Source organism: Leptonychotes weddellii, unplaced genomic scaffold, assembly GCF_054177405.1.
Source record: "Leptonychotes weddellii isolate Sample4059 unplaced genomic scaffold, ASM5417740v2 HiC_scaffold_5466, whole genome shotgun sequence".
NCBI classification, from domain to species: domain Eukaryota; kingdom Metazoa; phylum Chordata; class Mammalia; order Carnivora; family Phocidae; genus Leptonychotes; species Leptonychotes weddellii.
The window spans coordinates 1-10,924 of record NW_028022534.1 but is presented as its reverse complement, the minus strand read 5'-3'; the positions used below and the strand labels follow the sequence as shown (position 1 = coordinate 10,924).

The following is a 10,924-nucleotide window of genomic DNA, read 5'->3' as shown; positions in this document are numbered from 1 at the left end:
CAATTCACAGCGCTCACCATAGCACATACCTTCCCCAATGTCTATCACCCAGCTACCCCATCCCTCCCACCCCCCAACCACTCCAGCAACCCTCAGTTTGTTTCCTGAGATTAAGAATTCCTCATATCAGTGAGGTCATATGATACATGTCTTTCTCTGATTGACTTATTTCCTGAGCATTAAATCTTTAGAAAGTTACTGAGTAGTGGCAAAAGGAAGAAAGAAAAATGCAGTCTTATTAGAATTTGTAGACAGGGTTAAATTCTCTGTCATCCCTGTGGAAATTTCCAAAAGGAAGAAATATGGGAGGTAGATTTTTTTTTAGAGGTAGATTTATAAGCTATTATTCTTGAACTCTGAATTTAAAAAAATAATAAACAATCAAACAACACTTATATTCTTCCTGGCGAGGAAGGCACACACTCAAAACCTAGTTGGTGAGAGATTGGGTGTGAGTGTGAAAATCAGAGAAGAAATGAAGATTCCTACAATGTTCCTGGATTGGGTTGCCACTGACAGATATTAACAAAGTGAAACTGGAGGGAAGCCATTAAAAATGAGATTTAGCAACAAGCTCTCCTAGGAACATGTTGAACTGGAAGATCCTTTGGGATGTCAGAAAGGTGAGATCCAATAAGCAGTAGAGAATTGAGTCCAGGACCCAGGTGGCAGATACTTGCTCATGTTCTCTGGGAAAGCAAGTAGGGGCAGAAATCCCATGCTGACACAGGGCTGTGTAATGATCTGAAAAGATTTGGCATAGCAGAACAAATCTTGTACTAGAATCTGGGGATCTGTCTCACTGAGAGGTCTTGGACAAAATACTCTCCCTTCCAGGGCCTAACTTCCTTGTATGTGTGTGTTCTAGATCAGTTTCCAAATGGATTTGCATGGAAACTTATGGGATGTGCTGGAAATGCAGGCACTCTTGAATCCTGTCTTGCTTCTATTTAAGTGACTGCTTAAAAATCTGTCTCATTGCTTGCTTGCTTCATAGAATTACATTCAGGGAGGGGGAAAATACCATTTCTTAATTAAATAACAATAATGAAAAGTTTGAAAGCCACAGACCCAGGTGCTTGCTCCTGACCTGGCCAGCTCTACCATCACTAAGCCATTTTTCTCATTTCTGTCATCTACTCAGAACTTGGTCACTCTAATCAGATGCTCCACTATGACTTGGGAAGAAGATCATTTATGCCATTGAGAAAAGTTTCCGGAGCACATTTCAGTATAGTATACATACTTCAAATGCTGAACAAGCACTGAAATATGGGTGAGGTGCAAGTATGCAAATTTCACAATAGCATAAACCAAAATTATGGAATTATCTCTGAGAAAAAGAGGTGGTATTGAAGAATGGAAAGTATGAATGAGAGAGAAACATCTTAAAAATTAGAAATAATTGCAACCAGTTACTGGGAGACCATAAGTTCTGAAACGGAAAGATCTGGTTTTGGTCAAGATTCTATCACTCATTAGCTGTCTGCTTTGGGCAATTTGCTTAACTCCTCCAATCTTTGAGTTTGTCCTTTTGGAATTAACTCTAGCTTAACTCCGTATTAACTCTATCTTCTAGAGAGCTGATGTCTTCACATGAGATGGTGTCATCCACATGAGATGATAGAGATGAAAATGCTAAGTAACTGGAAATCATTAGGCCTGGATTATTGAAAGAACGTTGGTTATGTGGATGGACATAATATATATAGATATGGACACAGAAGAATGTGTCAAACAGAATATCATGGTTATAATCTTAAGAAGCATGAGACACTATGCTAAAATCTGGATTTTCAATATAAATATTGGGTTTTGTTATTGAAGTAGCATATCTTAGTAAAAAAAAAAATAGGAGAGAAGTATAGATCTAGAATCCTGGAGAACTGGCTCTTCCAACTGTTCACTCTGTGACTAAAGAGAAAGCACTTAATCTTTCTGTGTTTGTAGTTCCATCTGCTAAGTAGCAGTAATACTGGTCTGCATATTTCACAAGTTTTTTTAGTCACTTAACAAGCCTTCATAGAACATGGTAAATTATCTTCAAACTCTAGAAAATGTATTATAGTGCTAAGTATTCATGTTGTGTACTACTATACATTTTCAAAAATGTTCTCATGGCTCCTGTTTTCTATTTCAACTTTCCCTCATTTCATATAATCTTGAAACCCTTTATACATGTCATTTTATTGTTTATTTCTCTTCACTACACCTATGATTTTATTTGGTCTCAAATATAGCCATGCCGTTGTATTTGCTAAGAAACCAGAGGATTACTATGCAAGACAGTTCTGGTAGGTGAGTTTCAGGGTATAACTCTTCCAGCTGCCCATAAATCAAGGTAATAAGGAAGCTTTTCTTGACAAATAAACTTAACATCCTAGCTTGGGTTAACAACCAATCATCAGTGAAAAGATCAATCTTGAGGAGGGTGGGACCCTGCCTTATGCATGTGTATATATATACGTGTATGTGTGCCTCGGAGCAGTCACCCTCACTCCTCATCACTATGGAGAGTATCACTGCTTTTGCCATCTTTGCTCTTGTAGCCACCACATGGGCTACGTCTCCACCTGGCGAGTTAAGACTCCTTTGAATAGCGATGGCTTTATGTTAACTGCAGTTTGTTCAACCTTCAGTAACGATAGAATGTTAAAGTCAGAAGAAAACTTGAGACCTTAACTATTTGGATTGGCCTGATTAGCAAAGAGGGGATGGGGGGTCAGACCTTCTAGAAGAGGAAGAGAGACTGAGAAGAGGAATAAAAAGATAGTCATGGGAATAAAAGGTACAGCATAAGGAATATAGTCAGTAGTACTGTAATACTGTTCGGTGACAGATGGGAGCTACAACATAATGTATAGACCTAGTGAATCACTGTGTTGTACACCTGAAACTAATGAAACATACTGACTCGGCTATACTTCAATCTAAAAAAAGAAGAATAAAAGGACTGTGGGCAACCTGCTTAGTTCCTGATCCACACCAGGTTTCTGACTTGCCTTTCAGAAACAACTTACGCAGCTTTGAGACCTTCACCCAACCCTACCCTGGGCTTGCTCACAGGAATTCCTGTGACAGCCCTTTCTCCAATGACCAGGGATTTCCCCCATGTTGTTTTTGTTTTTGTTTTTTTTAATCAGAATCACACATATTTCTGGCTTCATCCTGAGTTGGCTCTGAGTAAAGAAGAGACCTCTCTTAGGTCTGGCCTGGGCCAGGGATGGCAGATACGGGTTTTAGTTACTGTGAACAATGAATTCAGCCTTGCATCTCTAACTGTGGAATTTGCTCTTTCTCTGATTCCTTCTCTTCAAATGCTCTCATGCCACTGTCTTCCGGTGATCAAGTAGTGGGAAGAAAGGTGAGTGTAACCTTCTCTGTGGGGTCTTGGTAAAAATGAAATCGGAGCTGATGTGTAAACGGAGCTGTGAAAGTAATGAAGCTGGCTCACTGTGGGTGGAAATAATTCCTAGGGAGGTAAAACCATTCCTACTCTGCTTCTCCTGGTGGTGGTTCTTTCTTTAAAGGTCGCAAAAGGAATCTCCTTGCAAAAGGAGAACAACAGATAAAGTAAACTGTTACTTTTGGCGTCATTTCAAACTTTTCTGAGTATTTTTCACTTTCATTATTCCATTGTACTCTCACTGTAACTCAAAAAGGAGAGACTAACATTTCCTTCTTAAACAGCTAACTCTAATTTCAGAATGTTTCATGTCTGACCTGTCTGACCTAGCTGCCCGTAGCACAGCATCTGATCCACATAAGGTCTTCTAGACATGTTTGCTAAAAAGTTGAAGAGGCTAGTACTCTTTCCACTCTCTTCTCTGTCTTACCAACTTGATATGAGAAAGACTACAGAATTGAAGGAAGACAATGTAGGCCATTATTTTTTTTCCAATTATAGGTGGACTGCTCCAAATACAACACAAAAGGCTCTGAGATTGCATGCCCAAGGCACCTGGATCCAATATGTGGCACAGATCATAAGACTTACAGTAATGAATGCATGTTTTGCATGCTAACTCGGTAAGTATCATACTCAGTTTAGATCCCTTCTTTTTTTTAAAGATCATGAAGTCCACATTGGCCAAAATCTGCTTGGTTTATAACAATGTGGTTTGATAAATCCTACCTTTGGTTATGCTCCTCCAATACCCTTTGGGCATTGCTTTGTTCAAATAAAAAATAAACAAATAAATTTAGCTATATCTCAAAGGAGATATGTATTTCTTTGCTATCCAGCCAAATTCTCATTCACATTATACACTATTCCTCAGGCATTAGCTGTTACCTATAGACATTTTTATTCCCACATTACATTTGAGGAAGCTGAGTCTCAGGCAGAAAATGTATCTTGGTCAAAGTTCCATAATCTTCTGTTGTGTCTTTCTTATTGCATAATGAGAGCTCAAAAGACAGCTCTCTCTATGTAGGCTCTTTGCCATGGGTGCTATTTACAAAACTTTGATCTATCCTTCCTACCCCAGAGAAAATCCATGTTGCTTCTTATGATTATCTGGAAAAGTCTAGGGAGGAGATTGAAAGTACAAATGGATAGTTGGGACCCCCACCACCAGTAGCCCGCAAATTACATATGAGTTCCTCACTGTAAACATCTCAGCTTCTAGGAGAATGAAAGAATGGTTATTACCAGCCATTCCAGGAATTGGAATTCACTACTTTATGATTAGTGATTAAAATCACAGGCTTTGGAGTCACACATCTGCATTAGAATCCAGACTGCACTTAGGAGATGTGTGACATTAGGCAAATACCCAATCTACCTCATGCTTCAGTCGTCTCATCTGTAAGCTGGAAATTCTAATAGTGTTTAGGATCCACGGTGATAAAACACATCAAATCTTAGCTATGCAGCTAATACAGACTGCATACTTACAGAAATGAGCTCTTCTTCCTTCTCATCTTTTTCTCCCTTCTTTTCTAACCCTTCTGAAAATTTATAGTCAAGTGTAATAACAAGTGTTATTCAGAATAAAGTCTCTCAGGGCGCCTGGGTGGCTCAGTCGTTAAGCGTCTGCCTTCAGCTCAGGTCATGGTCCCAGGGTCCTGGGATCGAGCCCCATGTCGGGCTCCCTGCTCAGCGGGAAGCCTGCTTCTCCCTCTCCCACTCCTCCTGCTTATGTTTCCTCTCTTGCTGTCTCTCTATCTGTCAGATAAATAAATAAAAATCTTTAAAAAAAGAAGAAGAAGAAAGTCTCTCAGGATACGCAAACTCATGTACTAATAAAAACACAAGAGACTAAACACGAGATTTTACTGGTTTTATCATTTCATACCCTCCTTTTAGAAGACAGAAATCTTATAGAAAGAAGTGACTGTAACAAAATTACACAGACTACAAGTGCCACAGATGGATTTGGAACATAGTTTCTTTTTCTTAACTGCAAAAAATGTTTTCACACTATATTATGCCTTTGATTTTCATCTGAATATTCATGGACTAATTTTTTTAAAATGCCCAATCTCCTCTTAGTGTTGATCTTATTTTCTTATATTTTTATTTGTTTACAAAATGATCATCCACCAAAGGTGTTAATGGTCAATATTAGCCAACCTGGGTAGAATATTAACCAGAGCTCCTCATTCTCAGTACAGGACAGAGAATACAGAATGACATATGACAGTATTTTACTCTGTGGATTGTGAAATGCCAAGTAATGCATTATCCATTCAATGAAAATCTTCTCTTTCAGAAACAAAGGATTTCAAGTCAGAAAACTTCATGATAATAAATGTGTAAGTATACACAGAAATTTTATTTATTCTTAATATAAAATGTTACAATAATTCCTCACTTTATGAAAGTTTTAAAATAGACATTTTAGAAATTGTCTGTGAGTATGTATAGTCATAGGTAAGTCATGTGGCCAGCCTAAACAAAAGACCTGAACACAGTTAATTTACTTCTCCAGAGGAAAACTCCACAAATTTTACTCATAGCCCTTAATTGGGTCAGATTGGTATACATGTGGTTGTTTTCTAACACTGCAACGAATTAGCAGGTTAAGAAGAGGACATTAGGGACTCGAGGACACTCTCATAACAATAAAGGAAGTTATCTTTTTAAAAACAAACAAAAAAAAAACTCGAGAACGAATGTAAAGACACTTCTGGAGTAAAGAGCTATGTGAATGGATGTCAATAATTTTAATAGAGGTTGGAATGTGACAAGAGAAATAAAAACATGGGGTTGTGGTAGTAAAGACAGTTCATTTTAAGGGGTGGCATCTGACCCAATGTGAGGGAGAGAAATGTTGTCATGAAACTGTTATAAAAAGAGTTAAACTGATTTCTAAGGAGGTCTAGGAGTCTTAGGAGTTGTTTTGATGGCTCCAGTGGGTAAGGTCGGGTAAGATAGGAAAACAGCCTAAGCTAAGGCACAGGGATGTATAGGAGCAGGAAACACTCCGGGAATATCACTCAAGTTCAGCTGGAGTTAGAGGCAGAGCAGGTGAGAGAAGTAAGCACAGCTCATGAGGGGACTTTCTGTAGATGCGGAATCAGTTAACTAATAAAAAAAAAAAGTTCTGATTTGGTTTTTAAAAGATCACTCTGACATGAGTGTGAAGGGTGAGTGAAATCTCAGCTAAGCATGGACGCTGGGCAGCAAACTGGCAGACACCTGCAATTATGCAGGCAGGACATCTGGTGGGCCTGAATAAAGTGGATAACTGTGTGGTGAGGAGAGGACTGGTTTGGAAATTAAGCACAAGATAGACCCACTGGGGGGTGCCTGGGTGGCTCAGTCGTTAAGCATCTGCCTTCAGCTCAGGTCATGATCCCAGGGTCCTGGGATCAAGCCCCCATTGGGCTCCCTGCTCAGCAGAAGCCTGCTTCTCCCTCTCCCACTCCCCCTGCTTGTGTTCCCTCCCTCGCTGTGTCTTTCTCTGTCAAATAAAGAAATAAAATCTTAAAAAAAAAAAAAGATAGACCCACTGGATGTACTCTCTTCACCAGTACCCGGTGGAGAATGAGTGAGAGGGAAGCCCTAAACTCAAGCTAAGCTATCTCTTACTGTGACAAGATTGCCACCATGGTTGGGTCAGATTTTGTAAATTGAAGAGGATATGTCTTTTTGCATGTGGGATTGAGGGCTAAATGACATCTCAAGGCCTTTAAAAAAAAAGCTCATTTTCTATAATTTAACAATTTGAAGTTGTTCTTTCTTTGTTTCCTTTTTTTGGACTGCAGGATAGTGAGTGTACCCAATATTTGATATATGTACCATGGAATACTTACCTCTCTGTGGATCTGATGGGCAGAGCTATGCAAACAAATGTTTATTTTGCAATGCTGCTGTGTAAGTGCTGAATTTAATGTGCTATTTGCAGAAATAGCCTTTCCCGCCGAGCCAGAAACCATCATAGCTACCTAATAAGCAAGATGCTCCTACAAAGCGTAAAAGTGAGATGGTTCACTGATAATTATAATATTTTACAAAAAGAAGTAAAAAGAAAGAGATAGAGGGCAAGAGAAAAAAAGAAAGTGGATTGTAGGAAGAAACTGAAGCTGGAAAAGGAGACTTGATCAACATCATAATATTACTAAGTGGCAGATAACAGAGATATTTACAGATTTTTTTGGCTCGTAACACTGGTTTTGACTAGTTCATTGAATTACTTTTTCTGCCATGCTGGAGCTCAGTTACTAATTACTTACCTTTCACGCTCTGTGCTCATTTGGCTGGCTTGATCTAAGAATATTAAAGTTTCAATTTAAGATCTCCACAGCATTCCCTTAAAAAAATTATTTCTCTTGTAGGAATAGTCGTGGTGCACTTTTTCTGGCAAAGCACGGACAATGCTGAGTCTCCCTGATGCTCAAGGGCACCGAGTTCCCTTTGGCAGCTTCCACGTAGAGAATCAATCCTTCTTGGATGGCTATGGGAGCAAATATATGGATTTCATTCTTCAATAAAAAAATTCTCAGCAGAAAGCTTTCAGGTTTGTCTCTGGATGTGACTGTCTCTTAAGGAGAATGTCTATGGCCATTTCCTCAATAGGTCACACGGAAAGATTTCCTCTATTTCTACTCAAGTTGAGTAGGAGAGATTGTATACACACTGGTGAGAGAAGAATCTGCTCTTAGCATCTCATTAAAAAAAAAACAAAAACCTCACAATTTTTAAGTAAACATGCATCAAGTGGCGGATCTGACCACAAGTCTAACATTAGTACCTTTAGCCACAATAATGAAAAGTGGAAATTTCAGCTTTGGAGAAAGATAAAGTAAGAATCCATAATACTGGCAACTAATCAGACCAGGAATAATATTAGATGTTAGATATCTATTTAAAGAGGACTCAGTCACAAGTGGCACCCACAAAGGAAGACATTTTGTTGATCATGTTGGGAATAGAATAAAAATAATATAATCTGATTAAATTGTTGAAGTCACTAAAAGGCCCAAGGAAAGTTCAAGGTAACTGGGAAAGATGAGGGCATATGCAGAAGTATCATAAGATAGAGAGACCAGAACTTTCTCGTTTCTGGGGCTCCACAGGAGGAGTTATGTCATTAATGTAACATGCAAAGATAGATATTTTGCATTGGTAAAGAGAAGAATTTTCTAACAGTAAGTTTTTAAATAGGAACAAAGTTATGCCCTATAAGTTCATCTGTCCAAAGATTTTTTAAAGATTTTTTTTAAAGATTTATTTATTCATTTGAGAAAGAGAAAGAGAGCATGCACATGCAGGAGGGGAGGGACAGAGGGAGAAGAAGAGAGAGAACCTCAAGCAGACTCCCCACTGAGCATGGAGCCCACCGCAGGGCTCCATCTCACGACCTTGAGATCATGACCTGAGCTTGAAATCAAGAATTGGATGCTTAACCGACTGAGCCACCCAGGTGCCCCAGCACAATGCTCTTTTAGTGAAGACTGGGCAAATGCTTGCCAGCTATTTTGTAGAGATTTTTGTGTTTTTTCTAACAACACACATAGAAAGATCACTATAGGTCAAGCAATCCGTTGTGTAAGGAAAGGCAATACAAATGGGCAAAGAATCCATGCCACTAAGGAGTTGGTACACTAGTCAGAGACATACTTTTGAACAGTTGTTTACTATACAATGTAAAAAAGACTATAATCAAGAATTATTGAAGGTTCAGTAAGAACTGAAAGACCTGACCTTTATGACCTCATTTAACCTTAATTACCTCCTAAAGCCCTATCTCCAAATACAGTCACAATGGGAATTAGTGTTTTCACATTTGTATTTGTAGGGGACACAATTTTGTCCATAGCAGCTAGGTTGCCAGAACTCTGTTTTTATTTTTCATATGTGAAAATAAAATGCATGACAACATAGCAATAGAAGAAAGAAATGAAACTATTTCATTATAACATTCTGTGCTAAGTTAAATGGTATAATACCACTTCAAGGTGCACTGTGAGAAGTTAGAATGTATACTATATATCCTAAAGCAACACTAAATATGCTGCAAAGGAGATAAAATGGAATGATGAAAAAAATACTGTATTTGTGTGTGCAAAAGAAGACAAAGGAGGTAAAGGGGAAAAACAGATTGACCTAATAGAAAGCAAGTAGCAAGATGGTAGATTCGATGTAATTGTGTTAATTAGGGTTTTTCAGAAAAACAAAACCAATTGTGTGTGTGTGTGTGTGTGTGTGTGGAGAGAGAGAGACAGAGAAAGAGACAGAGACAAGAGAGAAAGAAAAATATTTATTTTAAGTAATTGACTCATGTGATTATGGGGCTGGGAAGTGGGTCAGCAGCCTGGAGACCCAGGGAAGTGTTGATGTTGCAGCTCAAGTCTCAAGGCAGTTGAGAGGCAGAATTCTCCTTCCCCAAGAGATCTTAGGCTTCTTCTCTTAGGGTCTTCAACTGTTTGCAGGAGGCTCACCCACATTACAGAAAATAGTATGCTCTACTCAGCGTCTACTGATTTAGACACTTCACCAAAGAGGAAATCCCAAAGGCACATATAGGTAGTAAAACTATTAAAAATGCCTGTGAGTGATTAACATAGAAGTCAGAATAGAGTCTGTGACAGGGGGCTGTGATTAGGCAGGGCTTAGTCTGGGCTGCTATAACCAAAACAAAACAAAACAAAACAAAACAGAAAAAGCAACATAAACTGGGAGGCTTAAGCAGCAAACGTTTATTTCTTACAGTTCTGGAGTCTGGTAAATCCAAGATCAAGGTGCCAGAAAATTCAGTATCTGGTGAGAACTGTCTTCTTGCTATGTCCCCACATGGCAGAAGGGGCAAGGGAGCTCTCTAAACTCTGCCTTCATGACCTAATCACCACCCACAAGTCCTACCTCCTAATACCAACACATTGAGAATTAAGCTTCAACATATGAATTTGATGGGGACACAAATATTCAGTGTACAGCAGGCAATAACGTGGGGAAGGTTTTTAGGATAAAAGCCATTCTAGCTCATCACTAGAGTGCTGGGTACATGGGTGTTGACCTTATAATAATAAATAATTTAACTACAAACAACAATAATAACAACAAGATATACTAACCTAAATGTTGATTGTATCTGAAAAATATCTTCACAATGGTGTTGACCAAATATCTGGGCACTGTGGCCTAGCCAAGTTGACATATAAAATTAACCATTATGGTAAGTATATCAGTTATCATATTAAATATGAATGGTCTAAACATGCCAATTAAAGGAAGAGATTGCCAGACTGGATTTTTAAAAAAAGACTAGATTTTAAAAAAGCAAACAAACAAGTGTGTTTACAAGAAAAACACTTTAAAAATAAAAGCACAGGAAAAATGTCTGTTCATGTCTTCTGCCCATTTCTTGATTGGATTCTTTGTTCTTTGGGTGTTGAGTTTGATGAGTTCTTTATAGATTTTGGATACTAGCCCTTTATCTGATATGTCATTTGCAAATATCTTCTCCCATTCGGG

General features: G+C 38.5%; 1 protein-coding gene across 1 annotated transcript; it reads left to right on the top strand.

Moving 5' to 3' along the window:
- The first annotated feature begins 153 nt into the window (after positions 1-153).
- LOC145719590 (double-headed protease inhibitor, submandibular gland-like) lies at positions 154-8,023 on the top strand. Its single transcript, XM_081811084.1, is given in 6 exon segments — positions 154-3,370; positions 3,908-4,029; positions 5,718-5,760; positions 7,216-7,234; positions 7,237-7,324; positions 7,786-8,023. Coding segments are annotated over 6 exon segments (363 nt in total). The 5' UTR covers positions 154-3,325; the 3' UTR covers positions 7,832-8,023.
- Positions 8,024-10,924: the final 2,901 nt, after the last annotated feature.